The 27,623-nt window shown below is 43.3% G+C and overlaps 1 protein-coding gene across 4 annotated transcripts in view; it reads right to left on the bottom strand.

The window, feature by feature from the left end:
• Positions 1–1,866: 1,866 nt before the first annotated feature.
• The window catches only part of NDUFAF6 (NADH:ubiquinone oxidoreductase complex assembly factor 6), a 41,149-nt gene continuing 15,392 nt past the window's right edge, over positions 1,867–27,623 (bottom strand). For all 4 annotated transcript variants that reach the window (XM_040433261.1, XM_040433263.1, XM_040433262.1 and 1 more), the window contains exons 5-9: positions 24,780–24,882; positions 20,883–21,016; positions 11,185–11,286; positions 9,264–9,320; positions 1,867–2,030 (exon numbers count right to left, since the gene is read on the bottom strand). In XM_040433261.1, coding sequence (XP_040289195.1) covers positions 1,902–2,030; positions 9,264–9,320; positions 11,185–11,286; positions 20,883–21,016; positions 24,780–24,882 — 525 coding nt within the window. In that variant the 3' untranslated portion in view covers positions 1,867–1,901. The remainder of the gene's footprint in view (positions 2,031–9,263; positions 9,321–11,184; positions 11,287–20,882; positions 21,017–24,779; positions 24,883–27,623) is intronic.

Below are 27,623 nucleotides of genomic sequence, written 5' to 3'. Positions count from 1 at the left end.
GTCACTCCGGTCATCACATGATCCATCACCATGGTAAAAGATCATGTGATGGATCATCTGATGACCGGAGTGACGTCACCACAGGTCCTTTACCTGTAATTAATGCTCACCACAGGTCCTGTTCAGCAAAGGAGACAGAAGGAGATGCCGGGCCGCGATCAAGTGGACTAAGGTGAGTTAAATTATTATTATTTTTAACCCCTCCAACGCTAGTTTACTATGCATTCTGTATTCAGAATGCTATTATTTTCCCTTATAACCATGTTATAAGGGAAAATAATAATCCAGATCGTCTCCTAGCAACCATGCGTGAAAATCGCACCGCATCCGCACTTGCTTGCGATTTTCACGCAACCCCATTTACTTCTATGGGGCCTGCGTTGCGTGAAAAGAATATAGAGCATGCTGCGATTTTCACGCAACGCACAAGTGATGCGTGAAAATCACCGCTCATCTGAACAGCCCCATTGAAATGAATGGGTCGGGATTCAGTGCGGGTGCAATACATTCACCTACCGCATTGCACCCGCGCGGAAATCTCGCCCGTGTGAACGCAGCCTTAGATTTTCCTTTTCAATAAATTTGCAACGATTTCAAACATTCTCTTATAACTTTCTCATGATGGGGGAAAAACTTGATTTTTTGTTTTATTTTAGCACGAGGCTGCATTTTAACAAAATGTGAGAGAAGTAAAAGGGTCTGAAGACTTTCCAAATGCATCCAGCTGCACCTAATATAGGGCAATGTGGTCCTTAAAGGGAATGTGTCCTCAGAAATTGTCCTATCGTTATGTTAAACATATTTGTAAAACATTTTTGATATTTTCAATTTTCCATGTCACCATATTTAAAAAAAAATCCTAACATCCTGCAGTTGTCACACTGGCCACTAAACCTAATAATGGGCACCACTTCTTGGTCTGTACAGATCACTTTTCATAATAAGCACCACAGGCAAAAATACAATGACAGATAACGCCTATATATATATATATATATATATATATATATATATATATATATATATATATACATATACATATATACATATACATATATATATATATATATATATATATATATATATACTACAAGAAGATTTAGACTAGCACCTTCATATTCATAGTCACGGGTGCATATCCATCAAGCAAACATGGTTGATAAAAAAAATGGCTGCACAACAATTCACATACAAACAATAGAGCTGAGAAATTGGGATCATTCTAAATTAAAGTGGTATTATGCCTACTAGAAATGGAAAAATAGAAGCTCTTTGTGCACATTTTTGATCAAACGTGTGTCGGGCCCATCTACCAGGCGTCAAGGTGGCTTTCGCAGATGGGTACCTAACACTAATATACCACCTCTCTTGGACTTCCCTAAGCCTATATATTTTCAGGGCATCACTATATATAGATAACAGAAGATCCACCATTTACAATAGGTGAAATCACAGCAGAAAAAATATAGTCGACACATTCCCTTTAAGGGTTTATGCACACAATGACCTTGCTGATCTTTAAAAGGAATCCTGAAATTGTCTTATCGTTTAAATCAAGCCTGTGTGTTAAACATACTTGTGAAGAATTTTTGATATTTTCAATTTTCCACGAACACTGGCTGTGTACGGATGTGGACCCATTCACCTGAATGGGCCTGTGATCCGCAAGATTCAGTCCGCACCGCACAAAATTAGATCATGTTCTATTTCTTTGAGGTGCGGAAGCACGGAGTGAAATCCCACGGAACTGCTCCCTAGTGCAGGCAATACAGGCCCAGACCGCACGTTCGTGTGCATGAGCCCTAAAGCAGAGGAGAAAATCTCCGTGTTCTGATAACCGTGACTGGAGAATGAGATGTTACAATACACAGAAAAGACATTTTATTAGAAAAATATATATTTTAATAGATTTTCCTCCAGGACTGAATATATAAAGACAACGGCAGCCAGGGATCGCGTCTTTGTAAGCTTGGATGGAAAATATTGAAATCCGACTTCCGGAGTCTTTTTAAATAACCATCCAAAGGAACCTGAAAAATTAAACAAGTGGCGTGCATTAGTATTGAAGTACATCTCATGTACTGGATGGACGGGAGATATGAGATTACAGTATGTACCCCCACTGTAAATTATAAGAATATTACAAGGCACCAAGTCACTGGTGTAACTATAGGGGGTGCAGAGGCTCTAGAGCTCGAGGGGCCTGAAATGTCCTCCTGCCTCAAACGAGGAGACCATTTACACCACAAGCATTTTCCTTTCTTTTTCCATTCAAACAACCGTATGAGCGCTTACTTTTTTCAGAAGCAGTTGTCACCATTTAATTTACCATCTCATTTAGTAGGAAACGGGAAGAAAAATTATTTCTTTCTGGGATCAAGTTTAAAAAGAAATGCAATTCTGCCACAGGTTTTTGGGTTTTGTTTTTATGTCGCACACTGTGCACTAAAAATGACACGTTAAAAGGGGTTGTCCGCTTTTTTCTATAGATGACCGGTCGGGGTCGTCGAACAGCTGTTTGAAGAAAAGGTAGCATTCGTAGGAGCGCTGCCTTCTCTTCTGTTTAGGCCAAGTCCATGCTTCAGTTATTTCCATCAGTTATTGTGAGCCAAAACTAGTAGTGAAGCTACAGAGAAATCAGGTGTAATGTAAATATATGCACCTATTCTGGGTTTTTGACCCGCACCTGATTTTGGCTCACAATAACTGATCAAAATAACTGAAGTGTGAACTCAGCCTTACCTGTTCGCTGTTGCAACTGCAGCGGCGAGCAGTGAAATTACAACTATGGCGTCCCCCATTCACCTCTATGGGACAGCTCCTTCCTATTAAGGCCTCTTGCACACAAAGGTTTTTTGCGTTCCGTTTACCAAACCATTCATTTCAATGGATCCGCAAAAAAAAAAAAAAAAGGGGATGGTACTCCGTATGCCTTCCGTTTCCGTATTTCCGTTCAAAGATAAAACATGTCCTATTATTGTCCGCATAACAGACAAGGGTAGTACTGTTCTATCAGGGGCAAGCTGTTCCGTTCCGCAAAAAAACTGAATGCACACGGACGTCATCCGTATTTTTGGGGGACAGCAAAATACTGAAAAAGCCATACGGTCCTGTGCAAGAGGCCTAACTTGAACAGATGGGAGTACATAGTTGTAATTACACTGCTGGCCTCTGCAGTGGCGACGGTGAGTCGGTAAACAATGAAGAGAAGGCAGCGCTCATACGTACAATTCACGTGGCCATTTTCTAAGGTTGGTGAATAACGCTGTAAAAAAATAGGATTTGTGAAATCAATGGGTCCGCTTTTAACTGCCGTATAGACAGGAGTGCACCCGTCTAGCAGCGATTAATGCGGGGACACTCATTCCTTGAAACCTGCGCTCAGGAACTGCTGCATCCAGTGAATAGCGAGTGTCTCCATGCGTTCAAGTGGAAGAAGTGAGTATTTTATTATTATTATTTTTTAATGTCGGCACTAGCGGGCATATGGGGAAGGCGAGGGTATTATATATGGGTGGCTATTATGACTACTGGGAGGCACTAAGGGGGCCATTGTGTATACTGGAGGCCATTACAACTACAGGGGGTACAAAAGTGTGCATTATTTATACTGGGGGCACTATGGGAGCATAATATCTATACTGAGGGCACGTGATAAAATAAACTCCAGCGAGATAAGCTTGGTTGTTGTTGGTATTTTATTGTATTGCGGCAAATAAACACTTGGTGTGACGTTTCGGCACAAATGCCTTTTTCAAACTGTGTAAGTACAGAAAATTATAGATAATTATAATCAGTGATTAACAACAACATGGCAACAAAATAACATGATTATAGGAGTACATAGAAATATATATTTATGCATATAGATGAATGTACACGTGCTAAATATCAAAAAGAAGGAGAAAGTCTCGGGATCTTGTCAAGAGGTCCAGATGTGGGCTGAAGGATAACACCTTGAGGAGCATAGTTGAGGAAAACAGCATGTCATATACCGCAGATATACTGCTTTGGATCATATAATATAGACGGAATAAAAGACCGATACAGAGGTCCACAGATACATAGGGGATAAGAGCATTGATGTAAAATTCATAGGCAATATACATAGGAAAATGGGAAAAATAAATAAATAAATTCATAGGAATAGTTCATAGTTCCTATGAACTATTCCTATGAATTTGAAAATCATAAACACTCCTGCGCTCCCATACAAATAAAATCTACCAACCTACAGTTAGAGGTCCGCTGCACAGTGTATATAATGGGCTTTGCTGCTGACGCCCAGGGTACAAAATAGATAAAATGTTGATTTACCTTACGGTAAAAGCTTACACTGGCGCTGGTAGGTAGAAATGTGACACATAAAATACAGTGGCTGGATGAATATTCCGCTATAATAAAAGATGGATGTCAATTTACGATCCAATAAGTTAATCACCGCAATGATAATTACCTTTTCTCAGGATGTGGGCTAGAGGAATAGTCTCAGTTCTTTAAATATTTGCACGGTTCCCGTTCCTGTGTGTAGAGGGGTGTGAAGAGAGGCAAAACTTCACTGCTCACCTGCTAGCATTCACACTGCTCCGGCCGGTAGCTGCGTGGTGCGAGGGAGCAGACTATGGGTTCGGCGTCCAGGATTTTCTGTGCGTGTGACGTCACCGCGAAGTACTACTGGTGCTCCCAGAGATCAAAGTTCATCCGACGCGTTTCTGAGCCGTCGGGCTCCTTCATCAGGGATGGTCTGACCCTTCAAGTCTGGGAGTTATATAGGCGTCCTGGTTGCCAAGGCAACACACACTCTTATCACACATAGGGAGAGAAAAAAAAGGGAGAAGGAGAGGGGGGGGAGACAGCACGGAAAATAGTTCCACAGTGGTTACAATATGCAGATTATGCAAATTCACTGAGAAGCAAAACGTTCACTGAAAAGCAAAAAGTTCGATTTCATGATTGAGTCCATTTGGGGCTAAGCTATTTAATTTAAATATCCAGCTACTTTCCGCTCTGGACATTTTTTTTTGATGAAATTGCCGCCCCTTTTGTCTTCTATCACTTTTTCCAAGCCTCTAAAAATAGAGCCCCGAAATTTTGCCGCATGATGTTGTTGATAGTGTCTAGATAAGGGATGTCCGTCAAATTTTTGAAATATGTTTCTGACATGCTCACTTATCCTGGTTTTTAGTAAGCGCTTTGTTCTGCCTATATACAATTTGTCACAGGGACATTTAATAAAATAAATCACTCCTCTCGTATTGCAGGTAATGAAGTTTTTTATTTGAAATGTATTTAAGGCTTTTATGGGTTTTTTTTGTATGGTCTCTAGTGATTTTGCAATTTCGGCATGTTTTGCAGGGGAAGAAACCCATTCCATTGTGACTGGTCCTATTAATTAAACTGTTGGACTTGATGGATGGAGCAATAAGGGTATTTAAATTTGGGGCTTTTCTAAAAATAAATTTAGGTTTTGATGGAATTTTGTCACCCATTAGACTATCCTGTTTCAGGATATCCCAATAACGCCTAATGATTTTCTTAAAATTCCCTGCTCCTGTACTGTATCTAGTAATAAGAGGAATATTAAAATCCTCTTTATTTGTATTTATTGTTGTCAAATCTGTTCCGTATTTGTTCTCTTTTAGTAGAAGATTACGGTTTAATTGTTTTACCTTGTCTATTGTAGGTTGTAAATCTGTTAATTTGTAGCCTTTTTCTTGAAATTTACTGTTCAGCAGGGAATTTTAAGAAAATCATTAGGCGTTATTGGGATATCCTGAAACAGGATAGTCTAATGGGTGACAAAATTCCATCAAAACCTAAATTTATTTTTAGAAAAGCCCCAAATTTAAATACCCTTATTGCTCCATCCATCAAGTCCAACAGTTTAATTAATAGGACCAGTCTGAATGGAATGGGTTTCTTCCCCTGCAAAACATGCCGAAATTGCAAAATCACTAGAGACCATACAAAAAAAAAACATAAAAGCCTTAAATACATTTCAAATAAAAAACTTCATTACCTGCAATACGAGAGGAGTGATTTATTTTATTAAATGTCCCTGCGACAAATTGTATATAGGCAGAACAAAGCGTTTACTAAAAACCAGGATAAGTGAGCATGTCAGAAACATATTTAAAAAATTTGACGGACATCCCTTATCTAGACACTATCAACAACATCATGCGGCAAAATTTCGGGGCTCTATTTTTAGAGGCTTGGAAAAAGTGATAGAAGACAAAAGGGGCGGCAATTTCATCAAAAAAAAAAATGTCCAGAGCGGAAAGTAGCCTGATATTTAAATTAAATAGCTTAGCCCCAAATGGACTCAATCATGAAATCGAACTTTTTGCTTTTCAGTGAACGTTTTGCTTCTCAGTGAATTTGCATAATCTGCATATTGTAGCCACTGTGGAACTATTTTCCGTGCTGTCTCCCCCCCCTCTCCTTCTCCCTTTTTTCTCTCTCCCTGTGTGTGATAAGAGTGTGTGTTGCCTTGGCAACCAGGACGCCTATATAACTCCCAGACTTGAGGGGTCAGACCATCCCTGATGAAGGAGCCCGACGGCTCAGAAACGCGTCGGATGAACTTTGATCTCTGGGAGCACCAGTAGTACTTCGTGGTGACGTCACACGCACAGAAAATCCTGGACGCCGAACCCATAGTCTGCTCCTCGCACCACGCAGCTACCGGCCGGAGCAGTGTGAATGCTGGCAGGTGAGCAGTGAAGTTTTGCCTCTCTTCACACCCCTCTACACACAGGAACGGGAACCGTGCAAATATTTAAAGAACTGAGACTATTCCTCTAGCCCACATCCTGAGAAAAGGTAATTATCATTGCGGTGATTAACTTATTGGATCGTAAATTGACATCCATCTTTTATTATAGCGGAATATTCATCCAGCCACTGTATTTTATGTGTCACATTTCTACCTACCAGCGCCAGTGTAAGCTTTTACCATAAGGTAAATCAACATTTTATCTATTTTGTACCCTGGGCGTCAGCAGCAAAGCCCATTATATACACTGTGCAGCGGACCTTCAACTATAGGTTGGTAGATTTTATTTGTATGGGAGCGCAGGAGTGTTTATGATTTTCAAATTCATAGGAATAGTTCATAGGAACTATGAACTATTCCTATGAATTTATTTATTTATTTTTCCCATTTTCCTATGTATATTGCCTATGAATTTTACATCAATGCTCTTATCCCCTATGTATCTGTGGACCTCTGTATCAGTCTTTTATTCCGTCTATATTATATGATCCAAAGCAGTATATCTGCGGTATATGACATGCTGTTTTCCTCAACTATGCTCCTCAAGGTGTTATCCTTCAGCCCACATCTGGACCTCTTGACAAGATCCCGAGACTTTCTCCTTCTTTTTGATATTTAGCACGTGTACATTCATCTATATGCATAAATATATATTTCTATGTACTCCTATAATCATGTTATTTTGTTGCCATGTTGTTGTTAATCACTGAATATAATTATCTATAATTTTCTGTACTTACACAGTTTGAAAAAGGCATTTGTGCCGAAACGTCACACCAAGTGTTTATTTGCCGCAATACAATAAAATACCAACAACAACCAAGCTTATCTCGCTGGAGTTTATTTTATCATTTACACGGGGTGGGATCCCGACTCCATGCTTCATCACCAAGTGTGCCACACTGGTCTACTATTTGATTAATTTATACTGAGGGCACTGCAGAGGTTGGGGTTGTGCAGTGCAATATATAATGATGACCTATCCTGAATATAGGTCATCAATATCTGATCAGCAGGGGTCTGACATCTGGCACCCCTACCAAACAGCTGTTTGAAGAGGAGGCAGCACTCTAATATACTGTATATGGCCTGCACAAGCCCTTTGACTTAAAGAGGACCTTTCATCGGTCCAAACATTGTGAACTAATTATCATGACATATACAGCGGCGCCCAGGGATCTCACTGCACTTACTATTATCCCTGGGCGCCGCTCCGTTCTCCTGTTATGTCCTCCGGTATGTTCGGGGACTTGGTTATAGTAGGAGGGGCTGCCCTTGTTCTGCTGGGCGTCTCCTTCTCCTAGGCTGTAGCACTGGCCAATCGCAGCGCAGAGCTCACAGCCTGGGAGTTTTTTTCTCCCAGGCTGTGAGCTCTGCGATGCGATTGGCCAGCGCTACAGCCTAGGAGAAGTAGACGCCCAGCAGAACAAGGGCAGACTCCGCCTACTATAACCAAGTCCCCGAACATACCGGAGGACATAACAGGAGAACGGAGCGGCGCCCAGGGATAATAGTAAGTGCAGTGAGATCCCTGGGCGCCGCTGTATATGTCATGATACTTAGTTCACAATGTTTGGACCGATGAAAGGTCCTCTTTAAAAACCTAATGAAAATCATCTATTTTTAACAGCCTTTAAAAAAAGAGTGCAAATTGGCTGTTAAACATGGACAGACAGACAGAAAATGGATGCATAAATGGTTGAAAAATGGCCATGAAAACTGTACAGTGTGTGTCGTGTGAATGTAGCATGAATTCATTCTGTAAAGAGGAAAATGCTGAATAACCAATAATTTTATTGTTTGACTGCATCGAAAATAAAAAAAAATTAAATTTAACAAATTTGCAAATCTTGATTTTGTGTCTACAGCTCCTGTGCTCGTCTATGCATCTCCATGGTTGAAGACTACAAAACAAGGGGGAGGGGTTGGGGAGGTATATACTTTGTTGGGTAGTTTTTCTTTACATGTACTTTCTGGTATGTATAAATGGTAAAAATGAATAAAAACTATTTGAGTGAAAAAAAAATAATACAAACAAACCCAATCTCATCCGATCAGCCATGTGTCACTATCTGACCCTTTTTTGTTAACCCACAGAAGGGGCAGAGAGCATGGACGTACAGTACGATGAACTGACCATAATCTGACCATACTGGAGGTCTGCATAGGAGCTGTAAACACAGAACAGTAGGGGGTTTTAGGTTTGCCAAGTTGCTTCATATGCATTGGAGCAATAAAAAATGTATTTCATACATGACCCTGGATGGCAACCGGAATTAAAATGCTGATTGACTACATTTTGATCACAAAGTCACTTCTTGTTATTCTTTTATTACAAAGAAGCTATATTTATAAGATCTTTAAGTCATCAGAATCTCATAAAACTCCTTCAAATGACCAACTTTTCTAGAATTGGGTAACCCCTGAAACTCGCTCTATTTGTTATTCTGCAGGTAAGAAAGAAAATGGTAATTCAAACACTTACTGTGACGTTGAAGGCAGGAAAAGCAGCTTTATGAACTTTGTTCTGAAAAGATCGAGCCTGAAGGACAAAAGATCAGAAGAGGGGAGGCAATGAGTTAATCGCCTAACGTGTTGCTGAGGTTACAAATAAAAAAACAGGTAGAAATATAGCATTAACAGGGTTATCCGAGAGATTTTATAATTATGCTTAGTGCAGTCTAGAATTAAAAACGAAAAAAAAAAAAAAAACAACATACTCCCTTTTAAAATGTCCCTCTGGTCCCAAGCTCTGATGCCCCCTGCTCTAATCATCTCCAAGTCTGTACTGATGATGTCATGTTCACTGGCCTTAGCGGTCTTGGCTGGTGAATGGCGGTACCGTCAAATTAGTGCCTGCTATATACATTAGTATTAGTGCCTGCTATATACAATAAGGTCCTAAGCACCATCTTGCAGCCAGACATATCATTCAAGTGTACCTCCAGTTCTACCTCCAACTTTCAATATGGTCTCCTAGTAAAGGAATCTGCAAGAGGGCAATATTTGGCTAATAAAGGACGGCATTGTTGTATCCATGGCACTTTGCTCTCTCATTTCATCAGACACCACTAAGCGCCAATGGGATGTATCAGAATATGCTTATGTGGAGGTATAATTTCAGGGGAACAAAAAAACATGGATCCAGGTGTGGTAGTTATAGCGGCATTCATCTGAAAACCACACATTTCTGCAAAATGCTTGTGAATATAATAACATATATATATATTAAGAATGAGCAAATTGATCCTACTAGTTCGGGATTCGTTCCGAATTTCTCAAAAAGTTTGTATTAACGTGACGAAACCAAATTTTTTGTGATTCGTTTTGTGCGAATTAGAGAGAGAGCGATAGAAATATATGAGTTGTCAGGGGAGTACTCTCTCATTATGGAGAGTGCCTAGTATGTGAAGTACGTGTGCACAGTCTTGTAGGCCTAAGCCTTTCTGATGCAAGCAGATGTTAGACATGATAATTTGCATATATTTTTTCCAGAAATCAAGAGGTGCGTTGTGTAGTCTATAATAGTCATCACATATATTAATGGATATCCATAATAAAATAGTATCCACCCAGAGGTCCCCCAAGGCCTTGCAACTAGAAAAGCTGTTTCTATCTGCTTTGCTATGATAAAGGGCTGTTGTACTGAAATAGCTAGTTGCAGATGTGAGACTGGCTTAGTTTTGCTACATTAGCATGTTTAAAAGGGTGGAAGGCACCTGCCAATCAGCTGTGTAAAGATAACAAAATGAAAATAAAGAGAAATAAAAAAAATATATATATATAACAGCGCTCGTACGAGTGCCGTTTTCTCCTCACTATTTACCTCGCCGTGCAGCAAGCATGCGTAATTACAGCTCCGCTGTCCCTATTCACTTTAATGGGATTGCTCCTTCCTATTCACCTGAGGATAGGTCATCAGTATACTGAAAGCAGACAACCCATTTAAGAATGAGCATTTCCATTTTACCATTTTGGGATTCAGTTCAGATGAACCACAGAGACCCCAAAGTAATATCCAACTGAAAGTGAGACACGAGAACTAGAGCATCCCACCAAGTTTACACTTCTCTCAATGAAACAAGCAAGCTAGTTCTCTTTCTTGAAGGACAAGAGACATTTTCCTTGCTTGGTTGACTGGCCTTGTGGAGTACTCTTTATCATTAGGGAGACCAATGAGTACTCCACATACTAGGCGATCTCCATAATGAGAAAGAGTATCCCCCCCCCCAGACACTCTCTCTCTCTTGTTTTGGCGAACCTGAAACGAACCAAATCCGTAAAGGTTTGCTTATCTCTAATATAAATCATACAGAAAGGTCTACTAAAAAGAGTGAAAATAAAAATGTGAACTTACTGGAGACATAACTGTCTTAATTAAAGAAAACAAAAGCGGATTAACTCACATGTTCCAAGTGCACGTGGGCCTGACTAGCAATATCGAATATAACATCTTTGACATTTCTCTCCAGGCTGCCTCGGATGAAATCTTCTTGTGAAGCTCCGTGCTGAGGAGAAAATAAAATGAAATAAATCTCAAGCCATTCAGCATACCGGACACATCTCGTGCTCCAAGATGCAAACAGAAAATATGGGAAATGCTTGTACCCGGCTCCACAACGTGATGCATCCCTCTCATGGTCAAGTACTGGCTGCAGAGGTCACACGAGTCAAGACGGCATTGAACGGTGCAGCCTTGGAATGGCAGTGGCAGAGGATTGGCGAGGTATGCCCTTTTTTTATTTGCTTACACCATGCTGAGCCATTTAAAAGATAATTCTTTCCCCTGAAGAACCTCTTTAATTAGTAGTTTAGAGTAATGTCCCTTGCTTTGTTGTCTAGGGTGGAAGAGAGAGTGTAATACCTGGTGAACTATGGTGGTCTAGGCTAGGAGGGTGTTCGTGTATGTTTTTCTGGTGGTCTAGGGTAGAAGAGAGGTTAAAAGGGGTTTTCCGAGATTTGACTGATGACCTATCCTCAGGATAGGTCATCAGTATCTGATAGGTGGGGGGGGGGGGGGGGGGGGGGGGAGGGGGGGTCTGACCCCCGGGACCACCGCTGATCAGCTGTTAGAAAAGGCATCTGCGCTCCCGTGAGCTCCGCAGCTTTCTCTTTGCTTTTCCTAGGCGTGGTGATGACACGTTCATGTGTCAAGTGAATGGGGCTGAGCGCAATACCAACACAGCCACTACACAATGTACGGCGCTGTGCTTGGCGAGCTGCGGAAAGGCGCCGATGCTCACACAAGCGTCGCTGCCTTGTCAAAACTGCTGATCGGCAGGGGGTCTCGGGTGTCGGACTAGCACCGATCAGATACTGATGACCTATCCAGAGGGTAGGTCATCAGTTACAAAATCTTGGAAAACCCTTTTATTACCAGGGGAATGTATTATTATAAAATTAATATTAATTACTGCCAGCCAGGGACATAGGGTCACAGTTCTCTCCATGATCAACCATTGCTCAATCATTTTAGACGATTATTGCAAGGATATTCCAACACTTTCTGATTGGTCGGGGTCTGACTGGCGGGAAGGGGCTGCAGCACTGGGTCAGCATCTACCTGCAGCTTATTGCCCCCTCTCCCCATTTACATTAACAAGCATGGACAATTCACATGCAGCAGATTTGTTGCAGAGGTTTTTGCAGTGGAGAATCAGTTCTATAAAACTGAATGGGGTTCATTTACAAGTGGTGCTATGTCAGTTTTTGGCGCCATTCTTAAAATGTCTGTGCAACAGCATTTGGTCGCATGGGCGTTTCTGCACTGTGGTCAAGGGAGTGATGGGGGCTGGGACACCGGCCTCGGCAAATTTACCAACATTTACAGTACACCTGGGAACAGGTGTAAATGTTTGCGAAAAACTACTCCGGTCAGGGGCTGAAGTCGTTTTTACACCAGGCGCACAGACTGCCGTTGGTGCGCCTATTTTATGTCTAGGGGAAACAAAGACCCGCGTAAAAAGGCCGCCTTTGTAAATGATCCCCAATGTGTTTTTTGTTGTTCTGCAGCATGCACATGGGTTTCTGCAAAAGCCATTAAAGTAACTGGGATAATCGCAGGCAATTCTTCAACGTGTGAATATACCCTTAGGGTGCATTCACATGACCGTATGAATTTTGTGGTCTGCAAAACGAGTCTGCGTTGCATCGGGTTTTTTTTGCGGATCCATTGTAACAATGCCTATCCTCATCCGCAAAAAGGACAAGAAAAGGACAGGTCCTCTTTTTGTGGGGATACGGCACGGACAGAACACGGTGTGCTGTCCGCATTTTTTTGCGGACCGATTGAGATGAAGGTGTCTACATCCTATCCGGAAAATCCGGATCGGATGCGGAGTAAAAATACGGTTGTGTGAACGGCGCCTTATGGTGGAGTCGGAATACATAGCTGTGAGCACTTGGCTAGTGGTTTTACCCATAGTGATCAACTGATCTGTAATCAGCAGTTCACTGAGGGACCAAAAAACCAGACATTGGCTTAAAGGGGTTCTGCACTTTGTTTAAACTGATGACCTATCCTCTGGATAGCTCATCAGCATCTGATCGGCGGGGGTCCGACGCCCGGGACCCCCGTCGATCAGCTGTTTGAGAAGGCAGCGGCGCTCCAGCAGCGCCGCGGCCTTCTCACTGTTTACCGCTGGCCCGGTAACGTCACGACTAGTATCAACTGGGTGGGGCTAAGCTCTGTTCACTTAAATGGAGCCCCGCCCAGGCCAGTTGATACTAGTCGTGACGTCACTGGGCCAGCGGTAAACAGTGAGACGGCCGCGGCGCTGCTGGAGCGCCGCTGCCTTCTCAAACAGCTGATCGACGGGGGTCCCGGGTGTCGGACCCCCGCCGATCAGATGCTGATGATCTATCCAGAGGATAGATCATTAGTTTAAACAAAGTGCAGAACCCCTTTAAACATGATAGGAAAGAAAAAAAACAAAAAAAACAAAAACAAAACTAAACTTAATTTACACAGTAAAAACAGCACAATAAGAACAGCAGGGTCGTCCATATGGTTCTTCTCCGATGTAGTTCATCTACAAAGCAGCTGATTTGTCCCAATAAAGTAATCTTCTGTGATTATTTTCATCCATCAGTAGAAATACAAATGTACAGGAAAAATGACATAAAAACAGCAATAACTGCCTCAGAGCCAGCGACTGCTGCATTCATCTTACCGGACATCATAAATGATGTCACACATCTAAGCCTCGCAGAGATTTCCTGCTGCCTCCGAGACATGAACTAATCTACTCTGGAATCAGTCATTTTCCCCAAAGGACCACTTCTTTAGGAAGACCACCCCCCCATCCAGACCAGATTTCCTGTGACGGGTTTTCAGTTCCTCCATATTATTATTCACACTGGACATCTTCCTGGAGAAGACCCTGCTCCCCAGAAGACCACTGTGCAATGCAATTTTGGATGGTCGTCTCAAAGGGGATTCATGTAGTATTTCCACAGATCTGTAGGTACATGACACACTAGAAATAACACGATATAGGAGAAGTAAATTAATCTACAGACAAGATTAATCCCCAGATTTGCCGACATCTGTGAGATGATTAAATTATATTCAGCAGCGTAAAGCTGAAAATCCTCTGTGCTCCTCTCCCCGCTAATAATGTCAGACTCTGATCTACTGAATAAGGTGGAAGATTAAAATGATATATTAACCCGACGGCCTCTGCAGCCTTTCGTCACTTACCCACTGCTTTTGGTTAGGGGGCATTCACTCGACAGTGTTTTGCAAACTGCAGATCTGTAAAACACGGATACTGGCCGTGTGCTCGTCACATTACAGTGAGGCCCCACTGGAGCACAGTTATCAAGCTCACCTCGTTTTTAGGCGTAAAATTTGAAAGGTCTTTTGCCTACTAATTATTAAAAGTTTCACAGCACTTCATGAATTACACTGGGCTCATTGCTGTTAGTCTGACCTCTGGTGGTTGTTTTATAGTACGACAGGTTCATATTCACTAAGACTGGTCTAATTAGTACGGGCATGATAATGTCGCACAAGTGATCAGAAAGTAGGTGCACGTCTCAAATCACCACTCAAAACAGATGAAGAAAAGTATGCCAGCCCTGGAATGGAGTAGAAATTAGACTGTTTTTGCGACTTAATCAGGTGCACCCATTTAAAAAGGCGTAAAAGTTAGAAAACTTCTGAATTAGGCTACATGCACACGACTGTATGTGTTTTGCGGTCCGCAAATTGTGGCTCTGCAAAAAAAAAAAGAAAACGGATAACATCCGTATGCCATCCGTTTTTCTTTTTTTGCGGATCCATTGTAACAATGCCTAAAACGGACAAGAATAGGACATGTTCTATTTTTTTGGCGGAGCTACCAAACCGATGCAGACATTTTTTGAGGACCCATTGAAATGAATGGATCCGCAACCTATCCGCAAAAAAAACTAAAATATGGAACGGACACAGAAACAAACAACGTTCGTGCGTGTGCATGTAGCCTTAGTCTCAAAAATCTAAATAGGCGAACGAGGCACAAATGCTTCCAAAACAGGCACATTTTCAATATAAAATAAATAAAAAATAAGACAGCATTTATGCTCAGTCATTATAGTAAACGTGCACCATTGACTTCAATGGTTCCGTGGCCTGCATGTTGCAGCAAAGTTTAGGATATGTCCTATCTTTTACGGAGCTCCTGCACAGATATGTTTTATACTTCGCTGCAACATGCAGATCACACACCTATTGAAGTCAATGGGTCTGCACCGTAATGCGGCATGCACGCGGTGGACTGCAAAACACTAAGGCCCCTTTCACACGGGCGAGTATTCCGCGCGGATGCGATGCGTGAGGTGAACGCATTGCACCCGCACTGAATACCGACCCATTCATTTCTATGGGGCTGTTCACAGGAGCGGTGATTTTCACGCATCACTTGTGCGTTGCGTGAAAATCGCAGCATGTTCTATATTCTGTGTTTTTCACGCAACGCAGGCCCCATAGAAGTCAATGGGGTTGCGTGAAAATCGCAAGCATCCGCAAGCAAGTGCGGATGCGGTGCGATTTTCACGCACGGTTGCTAGGAGACAATCGGGATGGAGACCCGATCATTATTATTTTCCCTTATAACATGGTTATAAAGGGAAAATAATAGCATTCTGAATACAGAATGCATAGTAAAACAGCGCTGGAGGGGTTAAAAATAAAATAAAAAATAATTTAACTCACCTTAGTCCACTTGATCGTGTAGCCCGACATATCCTTCTGTCTCCTTTGTTGAATAGGACCTGTGGTGAGCATTCATTACAGGAACAGGACCTTTGATGACGTCACTTCGGTCATCACATGGTACGTCACATGATCTTTTACCATGGTGATCGATCATGTGATGACCGGAGTGACGTCACCACAGGTCCTTTTCCTGCACACAGCTAAGATGAAGACGGAAGAGATGCCGGGCTGCGCGAGCAAGTAGATTAAGGCGAGTTTAATTTTTTATTTTATTTTTTTAACCCCTCCAGCGCTATTGTACTATGCATTCTGTATTCAGAATGCTATTATTTCCCCTTATAACCATGTTATAAGAGAAAATAATAATGATCGGGTCTCCATCCCGATCGTCCCCTAGCAACCGTGCGTGAAAAATCGCACCGCATCCACACTTGCTTGCATTCACTTCTATGGGGCCTGCGTTGCGTGGAAAACGCACAATATAGAGCATGCTGCGATTTTCACGCAACGCATAAGTGATGCGTGAAAATCACAGCTCATGTGCACAGCCCCATAGAAATGAATGGGTCCAGATTCAGTGCGGGTGCAACGCGTTCACCTCCCGCATTGCACCCGCGCGGAATACTCGCCCGTGTGAACTCAGCCTAAAGGAGAATTTTTTGTATAAATTAACTTAATATAGAGTAATAACAATACAATTTTCCAGTTTTATTTCAGCATCAATTCTTCATGGATTTCAAGATCTCTGCTTGCAGCCATTGAATATGAACGTTCAATGTTAACTGCCTGTGGATACAAATCCGTCCTGGTCATGTGATGCCCAAACAGGTACTTGGCAGATGACAGGACACAGCTCTGAGACCTGTATTGTAACGAGCTGTTCACCTCGTGTGATCATCACATGACCAGGACAGGTTTTTATCCACTGGAAGTAAACAATGAAGGCTCATATTAAATGACAGCAAGCAGAGATATTGAAGACTTTTCATTATACAAAAATAATCTAAAAATATATTATAATAATATTTGCTGAAACCAAAATACCCCTTTAGGCTAAAACCACTTTTGTCTAGCTCTGTACCAACTATTGGTTGACAGGATTGTGGCGCAATGTTGGTGCAAAACCTTGCATTTCAGGCCACGCTCCCTTTTCAAGTGAGCAGGAAAAAAAAATTAAGAGCAATTTTAGGGCAATTTGCACCAAAATGCATCACTTTTTAGACAAATTCTAGGCGCAGGCCCTTTAGAAAATCTTAGCCATGGTACTTTGCTGCTAACAATTGTGTATGTGAAGGAGGCCTCATGCATATATTTTAACAGGGTTTTCTAGGCTCCTGATATCGATAACCTATCGCCAGGATTAGGGATGAGCGAATAGACTTCGGATGGTACATCCAAAGTCCATTCGCTAAAAACTGTGTTGTTATACTGCATGGAGTTCCCGCTCCGTACAGTATTAGAATGTATTGGCTCCGATGAGCCGAAGTTATTAGACCGTGAAGTCTGGTGAGACTTCGTGTAATAACTTTGGCAATTAATTATTACTGTAGAAAAACCTTGGTACCAAACTCGGGTGCGGTTCCGAGTGGTACCTTGGAACCGAACCAGAGTTCAGTGCCAAGGTTTTTTACAGTAATAATTCCCGAAGTTACTACACAAAGTCTTGTGCGACTTGGCGAAGTAATAACTTTGGCTCATCGGATACAATACATTCTAATACAGTATTACAACAAAGTTTTTAGCGAATCAACTTCAGATGTACCATCCGAAGTCGATTCGCTCATCTCTAGTCAGGATTGGTCCTGAATATCCGATCGCTGAGAGTACGACACCCCGCATCCCCTCCCCGGGCGCTGGAACTAACACTTTGCATGGAAAATGAAGCACACTGCAGCAGCCAGGGCACACCCCTGTATCATACACACAGCCGCTGCTGAAGAATCTCTTTTCAAAAAGAGGGGGATCCTACGTGTCAGTGAAGGTTGGCCGAGGAGACTTCCTACTAAAGACCTCTTATGCAGGAAGAGATAAGCGGTGCCTGTGTAACGCCACTCACCTCTGGGGAATCATCAGGTTCTGTGTTATGAAGAAGTGATTCCAGCAATAACACCTACTTATAGCAGAATGGAGAAAGATGAGCAGGTGTGGCGTCACAGGAGGCATCTCTGCCACGTCAGTCACTTGTGATGGCAGATAACGTGCCATTTTCTCAATATAAGGGCTCGTTCACACGAACGTGTGAAGCCCGTGCTGTGGACCACAAATTGAGGTCCGCAATGCAAGGGCACCGTCCGTGGGGCAGGCGCATGGGGATCGCAGACGCATTCACTTGAATGGGTCCGCGATCCTTCCGTTCCGCAAAAAGAAAGAGCAAGTTCTATCTTTTTGCGGAGCAGAGGCACGGAACGGAACCCCAGAAAGCACTCCGTAGTGTTCCGTTCCGCATCTCCTTATTTGCGAACCCATTAAAATATATGGGTCCGCATCCGTGATGCGGAATGGCCACGGAACGGTGCCCGTGTATTGCAGATCCGCAAATGCAATCCGCAATATGGCAACAGGCATCACACGTTCATGGGATCGTGCCCTAATGGTGTCTTGAATTCAGCAGACTATAGATTTCATATGAAAACCATTAAAGGGCTTTTATTCGATAGTCACCCATCTACTGGTAATGCCAGTTCTCTCATCATTTGCTCCGTCATTCAGTTTACTGAACCAATTTTGCAGAAAAACTGAGGAATAGGTTTGTTATTGATGCTGCATGCCCGTGTTCACATTGGCTTCACCAGCTGCATTCTATATGAGAACAACCGCCCGCTATAGGGGAAATATAGCAGGACATGGCGGATATTCAGATGAATAGCAGTATCTGTAATACATGGAAGGGGAGCTGCTCTCCATTCTACCCCATAGAGGGGGTATCAAGCAGGGGGAACCTACGCTACGATATCCGTGTGCCCTACCAGACAACATAGACATGTCGGACAATCCCTTGTAAGCGCACACTCATGAATAAATAACATTTTACATGTTTTTATTTTAAGGTGTATTTTGGTTGCGATAAGTAAGACAACTGTAAGATATGTGTGAGTCCAACTGCTGGGAGCCCCAATGATCATGAGAACAGGGGACCCGTATCCCCCGTTTGAAAAAAGTGGTGGTCAAGCATGGGCACTGCAGCTACACTTAAATTCTGTGGGGCACCAGAAGTAACCAAACACTGTGCTCAGCTATCTCTGGCAGTCCCATAGAAATGAATGGAGTGGCAATGCGCATGTCCAACTACCGGCACATTATGGGGGAGAGGAGCACTATGGGGGCATCTGGTGGCACTAAAGGGGCATTTTTTACTGGCACATTATGGGGGGCACTATGGGGGAGAGGAGCACTATGGAGACATCTGGTGGCACAATAGGGGCATTTTTTACTGCCACATTAGGGGGGAGAGGAGCAAGATGGGGCATTTTATACTGGCACATTATAGGGGCACTAAGATGAAGCATTTTATACTGGCATACATTATGGGGACATTAGCTCAAATGCGGGCACTAAGAGGGGGTATTTCTTGTACTGTCATATTATAAGGAGAATTATTACTACTAGGGGGCATTATGGTCAGCTTTACTACTGGGGGGCTATGGGGAACATAATTACTAGTATGGGCACTATGGGGGCATTATTACTACTAAGTGTGCTCTGGCAGAGAATTATTTCTATTGGTGGAGTTTTGGGGGAGCACTATTACTGTGGTGGGAACCCTGGCACAGTATCAGCTTGGCACAATTATTTTTGGGGGACATTATATTTATACTATTAGCTGGGCACGGTTATTGCTTAGGGCACTGTGTGCCAATAATTATTGAAGGGGGCACCATCTGTTTGGTACTAGTATTTTCAGGGGAACTGTTTCAGCAGTATAGTATTGGGGAGCACAGTATTGGGAGTGGCAGAAGATGTGAAGATGATGGAAAAGTGGGAAACTAATGTCTGTTTGTCAATCTCTGCAGAGACGAGAGACGGCTGAAAAATCATCGTGGCGGTCTGGTCTGAATGGAGAAGATGAGGAAAGCGAACGTCTACATCAGAGGAGACATCACTGGATGTAAGAGGTATGTGGCGCTGTGTAGGAGAGGAGATGCTGCAGCTGCTCCCCCTGCCATTTGCAGAACGAGGATTCAGAGCTGGGCAGCTATAAGCATGGTGGTGGCTGCAAATGGGGCAGGGGGCTTCGGCCTGGTGAGGACGGCCGAGGTGGGCAGCTTCCCTGCATATGTACACCACTATTTGTGCCCCCCACACTCTCACAGTTCCTAGTTGCTACACTTGGTGCTCAAGTATTATACTGCGTGAACCCAGTGCTGATAACACAGCCAGTGGACTAATGCAGATCTTCTATCCATAAGTTATTAAAGGCACTTTTTCTCTTCACAATTTACCCAAAATTCAACTGAAAACACAACTACGTATGAAGAGGGGATGGAAATTCAGCACGATGGAGAATAAGAAGTTTAGGAGACACAGATCAAAACTGCGCACATTTGTTCGTACATACATGGAGCCCAGGGCTAAGCCATAAATGTGAGCCACGGCCAGAAAGGGGTTAACAAATTAGTCTATGTTGCAGAAAATCCAGACAGAGCAGACGGTAATGAAGAGAGCTTTCATTCACAAATTATTATGGCGAGTACGCTTTTGCAGTTTTGTTGCTCTGACAACCACTTTAGAAAATGGAGAGAAAAAAATAATTGAGGAAAAATGTCTAAGGCAGCATTCTATTACAGGAACGGCGGCGGAAAAGTAGAAAATCAAAGTATATACTGCTGAACAGAAAGGAAACGGCGTTGCGTTAGACATACATTTTGACAATGCACTCGACAGTCTGGCGGTTGGATCACTTACAAGAATGCAAATGTCAACAGGGAGGAAGACCTGGCGCTTACTGCTGTGAAATGGAGCAGCTCTGAGACAGGTGATGATGCCTTGCGCTTTCCCTATGTGGCTGGCGGCATGGTCTGCGTGAACGTCCTGGACACCTGCAACACGATAGAAGGAAAATATATGGTCACACGCATAAACAGGGGTGCACACCGTTTTCTGGTCCGAGGACAACATTGTCACATTGAACAACTCTCATGGACTGCAACAAAACTTAAAAGCTATGTACACCTTTGGGGGGACATATTATTTTTTTTTTTATTGTGTTGTACTTATTTGGAGATAAAAATAAAAAAATTTAATTGGTCTTTATTACAAATATAGAGCCCTTTTTTCTGTACAGGGCTGAGATGCTCTAATCGAGGAATCTGAATTTTTTTCTCTGCTCTCTGACATTATAAACACTAATTTTAGCTCAATCCTCGTCTTACTGATAAGAATGTGGCTTAAATAAGTGTTTATGACCTATCAGTAAATTAGAGATAAGGGTTATTAGGCACAAAGTGAAAGTACCAGTCACCCTGCTAGACAGTTAACCCTTTGTTAAAGAACGGTTCAATATTTTTAATAAAAACCAGTTGAAATTTTTTTTTTAGCCCAGAATGAGTACAATGCAATAATAAAAAAAATAAAAATTGCCTCTGAAGGTGCACATCGCCTTTAATGTGATTACTCCATAATTGATGAAAAAAAAATGAATCACATAGTACATGACATCATCTTTCGAACAAAGCTAGAACCAGCCCTGTACCTCACACATGGATCCAGAGATCCCTCCATGCATTGGAAGCTGCCAGCTCAGGGCGCAAGTCCTTTCTCATGGGGCATGTCATTGTTGTTGTCACTCTTTTCTTGTCACTGCCACAGATTCTAACAGAAGTTATGTCTGGTGGCAGTTGAAGTGGACGGAGAAATGACAAAAAGGACAAACAGGTGGCCCTATACAGATATATTTCATTGAATAGCTCTGTGGCTATACTCCTTTTTTAATTCCATGCAATTACTAAAGTATTCAGATCCATGTGCTGGTTTGAAAAATGCTGAATATTTTTTTGTGGCAGAACCCCAACTGTTACTAAGGCGAGATGGGTCTAAGCCCCGACCACCGATGCATGCTCAGCATGTTATGAGTGTCTGCATGTGTCTTAGCGCATGGCAGAGTGCTGCTATTTGTACCCTTTTTATCACATTCTTTGCAGGTTCTGGTCTATCTTAGTTTTTTTTGCAGTGTATAAAGATTATGGTAAAAGTACAAGGAACCACGAGAAATAAGTGTGGATATATACGTGTGTGTATGTTCATCTGTTCGTGAAAAATAAACGTTGTCTACACACTGAATGATCTGCTCCAAATCAAACATTGCAGATTGTCAATTTAGGCCCCTTGCAGACGAGAGTGTGTCACGCTGCTCCCGGCCTGACCTCCCAGCACTGCCGGGGTCACATAGCATTATATTGATTTGATTTATTATGCAATGTAAGCCTTAGAGGTCTGGAATGTATTGGATAATAGTGACAGCATTATGTCAGGGTCATCTAATACATTCCAGAACTGTAAGGGTTACATGGCATCATAAATCAATATAATGCTATGTGACCCGGGCAGTGCTGGGAGGTTAGGCCAGGAGCTGCGCTGCGGACCCGCAGCATGACACAGGCTCATATGCAAGGGGATTTAGGATAGATTTACTTATTGCAGAGCATTTACCTCTAAAATACAAGACCACCAGTAAGTAGAAGACACTGAATTGCCCCCTTAGGCCAGAGACACATGAGCGAGCGAAATGCGTTAAACTCGCAGCGTATGTCAGCGGGAGGTCCCGTCCTGACATCCATTCCACTAAAAGGATGACACAGCATTCTATTGATTTATAATGCTGTGTAATAGCACTATCTAGGAGTCTCCTCTCTGGGGTCTACAAATGGATAACAATGTACTACTGAGCCACCGCTGTCCTGACACAGCTCCTGTAAGGTTCTGTTCACATACTCTTTGATCCTCCTGTCAGTAGGTCACCAATAGTGGCAGATGTCATATAGGCCCCCATTGTATAAAAAAAATGCAAGTCAAGAGATGCCAACAGGACAAACCCTTTCCATTTGCCCCATTGGCATAGACAGCCTCAGGATGTAGTGGCTCCCACTCATTTTATTACATGTTCCCCCTTTCATCTGAATAGCTTTGAGTAATACAACATTTCAAAGCTCCAGATGGGGACCAAAATAGTTGCCAATGAGGGCAAGAATTTACAGACTAGTCAATATTTGCAACCAGCCCTCCTGCCGCATTGCAGCTCCTAAAGGCGAGCAGGGCTGTGCGCGTAGGACGCGCGGAGCAGGGCTGTGCGCGTAGGACGCGCGGAGCAGGGCTGTGCGCGTAGGACGCGCGGAGCAGGGCTGTGCGCGTAGGACGCGCGGAGCAGGGCTGTGCGCGTAGGACGCGCGGAGCAGGGCTGTGCGCGTAGGACGCGCGGAGCAGGGCTGTACTACTGGACTCTGCTATCACGTGATGGTCCAGTGTTCTCGACCAGAACCGAGGTGCTGGGTCTTAGCAGATGCAGATCTGCTATGTCAGTCGTTCTATTCACATGAAACTATACATAATATTGGAGTCCCTTTGCATATTTAAAGGGGTTGGCCCATCTAATAAATTGGTGGCGTATCGCTAGGCTATGCTACCAATGTCGGATAGGGTGCGGAGCCAACAAGGTGAAGGAGAGCGGACCGTGCATGCGCAGCCACCCTCCATTCTTTTCTATGAGACTGATGAAAATAGCCAAGAGCTGGCTTGGCTATTTCGGTCAGCCCCATAAAAGTGAATGGAGTGGTGGCTGCGCTTGCGCGGTGCGCTTCCTATTAATTTCTATGGGTCTTCTGAAAATAGCCGAGCGCATCGAACAGCTATTTTTGCCACTTCCACAAAAATGAATGGAGGGCAGCCACACATGCGCAGACTGCTTTCCTTTACTTTGCAAGCTCTGTTCTAGAAATCGGTGCAGATCCCACTTTCTGGGGATATGCCATCAATGTATGACATAGGCCAACCCCTTTAATAAATAAAAAGCTATACTGTAAAAAAAAAAAAGAAAATTTTTATAAAAAGCCTTATGTATCATGTAAAAATGTGCTACAAAGGCTCAGTCCACTGTGTAGTGGTTGTTGCCAATATAATAAAGATGACCTATCCGCAGGACAAGCCATCAAGATTAAAATACTGAACAACCCCTTTAAGGTTCAAAGTTGAATATCAGATGTAAGAAGCAGAAAGAGAGAAGGATTCCTGTTTCAGTTTAGGAGCCAATGGCACCTACACAACTTCTTTTAGGTCTCATGCACATGACAGTATGTATTTTGCAGTCAGCAGAAAAAACGGATCCACAAAAAAAATAAAAAAATAAAAAATGATGTCCGTGTGCATTCCCTATTTTGCGAAATGGAACAGCTGGCCCCTAATAGAACAGTCTTATTATTGTCCATAATGTGGACAATAATAGGACATGTTGTATTATTTTGCGGAACGGAAATATGGACATACGGAAACGGAATGCACACGGAATAACTTCTGTATTTATTTATTTTTGCAGGCCAATTGAAATGAATATTTTTGCGGACCGTATGCAGAACCATTCATTTCAATTGGCCTGCAAAAATAAATAAAAGAATAAAATAAAATGGAACGGACACGGAAAGAAAATACGCTTGTGTGCATGAGCCCTTAGTCTGGAGCACGCCATTTTCCCTGCAGCCGGTATATGTGGTCGCTGGACGGCCTCCTTCTGAGAAGGGCGTTCTAGTAACACCCGCATAAAGGTGGGATGTCTTTGGCACAAGTTAAATCTGCAGGAAGACTTCCAGGACCTACCAAGAGTCTCCAAGGTCAAGTAGAGCAAGGAACTTTGGGTGTTTTCTGCATAGGTCTCCAGCTCTTTTATGGTTCGATAGGCCCGATCATCCAGGTTCTTCTCCTAATATCGAGAGAAAAATACAAAATGGAGGACACATTGTGATGCTGGCCTAACTGGCAATGTCTGCGGCTCCTCACATGTTCTCTAGTAATGTCCCTTCTACGGAAAGTGTGAATGGAGAGAACACGTCTAGGGAGGATTTCATGCATCCAGGTTACAGCACATCGAGCAGTGAGAAGAACATTACTAGCTGTGGTGGTTTAACACAATGATCACAATGGTAAGATAAGGCGGCGGCCATCTGGTCACTTTCTATGGTCTGGCAATCTGTGAACATAGACGCCAGTGCTGAGATTTAGGCTCTGGAGGAACATTTTCTATTAATATTGTCTCTTACATACAGACATGGTTTGAAAGCCTATAGCGCCACCATGTGTCACTGTCTTTCTACTGCAGTTCCTTTAGATAAATGGGATGACCTGCCATTACAGGTATGAGGTTCGTATTGTTCCTGGATGGATCGGAGGGGTGCGTCTGCTGCCAGTCAGTACAAGGGAGCCGCAGCACTTCCTATTTCTCTCTGTATGTGCCACTTACTGATGGAAATGTTTCCTGTTCTCATGCAGGACAGAGACGTTAAGGCGGATTTATTTGGGAGCATTACATAGTATACATGACCACTTCAACTAAGCAGTTTTGGATGTGTCTTTTAAGAGCCCCTTTCAAGGGTATAGGCCATACATGTATATTCCAAGAAAATAGAACACCCCCCCCCCCCCCCCCAAGAATCCTTTCATAGAAAAATGCAACGGAACGAACCGTCTCATTTAATAGCAAAAATCATTTATATAAAAAATTGCGCAATTCTATTGCATGGAAATTTAGCGTATAGAACAGCATACAGGAATAAGAAGGGGCAGACTGGTCATAGACCCTACAGGGAAATCTCCCCGTGGGCCGATGTCCTCATGGCTCTCGGTCGTGTACATAATAATCTGATGCTCTCAGCATTAATTATGCACCTGGTCGGCGGCTGCAGTATACTGTGCTGCACTGTGGTATCTGGTTCTGTTGGGGCAGTATATTGTGCTGCACTGTGGTATCTGGTTCTGCTGGGGCAGTATATTGTGCTGCACTGTGGTGTCTGGTTCTGTTGGGGCAGTATACTGCGCTGCACTGTGGTATCTGTTTCTGTTGGGGCAGTATATTGTGCTGCACTGTGGTATCTGTTTCTGTTGGGGCAGTATACTGCGCTGCACTGTGGTATCTGTTTCTGTTGGGGCAGTATATTGTGCTGCACTGTGGTATCTGGTTCTGTTGGGGCAGTATACTGCGCTGCACTGTGGTGTCTGGTTCTGTTGGGGCAGTATACTGCGCTGCACTGTGGTGTCTGGTTCTGTTGGGGCAGTATACTGTGCTGCACTGTGGTATCTGGTTCTGTTGGGGCAGTATATTGTGCTGCACTGTGATATCTGGTTCTGTTGGGGCAGTATACTGTGCTGCACTGTAGTATCTGGTTCTGTTGGGGCAGTATATTGTGCTACACTGTGGTATCTGGTTCTGTTGGGGCAGTATACTGCGCTGCACTGTGATATCTGGTTCTGTTGGGGCAGTATATTGTGCTGCACTGTGGTATCTGGTTCTGTTGGGGCAGTATATTGTGCTGCACTGTGGTATCTGGTTCTGTTGGAGCAGTATATTGTGCTGTACTGGGGTATCTGGTTCTGTTGGGGAAGTATATTGTGCTGCACTGTGGTATCTGGTTCTGTTGGGGCAGTATGTTGTGCTGCACTGTGATATCTGGTTCTGTTGGGGCAGTATATTGTGCTGCACTGTGGTATCTGGTTCTGTTGGGGCAGTATATTGTGCTGCACTGTGGTATCTGGTTCTGTTGGAGCAGTATGTTGTGCTGCACTGTGGTGTCTGGTTCTGTTGGGGCAGTATATTGTGCTGCACTGTGATATCTGGTTCTGTTGGGGCAGTATATTGTGCTGCACTGTGGTATCTGGTTCTGTTGGAGCAGTATATTGTGCTGCACTGTGGTATCTGGTTCTGTTGGGGCAGTATATTGTGCTGCACTGTGATATCTGGTTCTGTTGGGGCAGTATATTGTGCTGCACTGTGATATCTGGTTCTGTTGGGGCAGTATATTGTGCTGCACTGTGGTATCTGGTTCTGTTGGGGCAGTATATTGTGCTTCATTGTGGTATCTGGTTCTGTTGGGGCAGTATATTGTGCTGCACTGTGGTATCTGGTTCTGTTGGGGCAGTATATTGTGCTTCATTGTGGTATCTGGTTCTGTTGGAGCAGTATATTGTGCTGCACTGTGGTATCTGGTTCTGTTGGGGCAGTATATTGTGCTGTACTGTGGTATCTGGTTCTGTTGGGGCAGTATATTGTGCTGCATTGTGGTATCTGGTTCTGTTGGGGCAGTATATTGTGCTGCATTGTGGTATCTGGTTCTGTTGGGGCGGTATTTCACTGCCCACCAATGATTTTAATACTGGGAAGGGGGGGGGGTGCACTGCCCACCAATGCAAAACATTGTAGAAACATTCCCAGCACCCGACCTCTGACAGGGAACTGCCGTCCGCGCAATTAACCCCTCAGGTGCCGCGGAGGCAGCGCCCTGTCAGAGGTGCGTCCCCATCACCATGGGAACACCTCGGGTTTAGAATATACCATCGGATCTGAGTTTTCTCCAATCCGATGGTATATTTTAACTTAAAGCGTCAAACATGGGAACGCCTCTCCACGCCAAGCTAGTCGCCGATCCACTGCGTCCGGTAAACAAAGCTATC

The sequence above is a fragment of the Bufo bufo genome, chromosome 5 (genome assembly GCF_905171765.1).
Source record: "Bufo bufo chromosome 5, aBufBuf1.1, whole genome shotgun sequence".
Lineage (NCBI taxonomy): Eukaryota > Metazoa > Chordata > Amphibia > Anura > Bufonidae > Bufo > Bufo bufo.
This window is presented reverse-complemented; position numbering and strand designations above follow the sequence as displayed.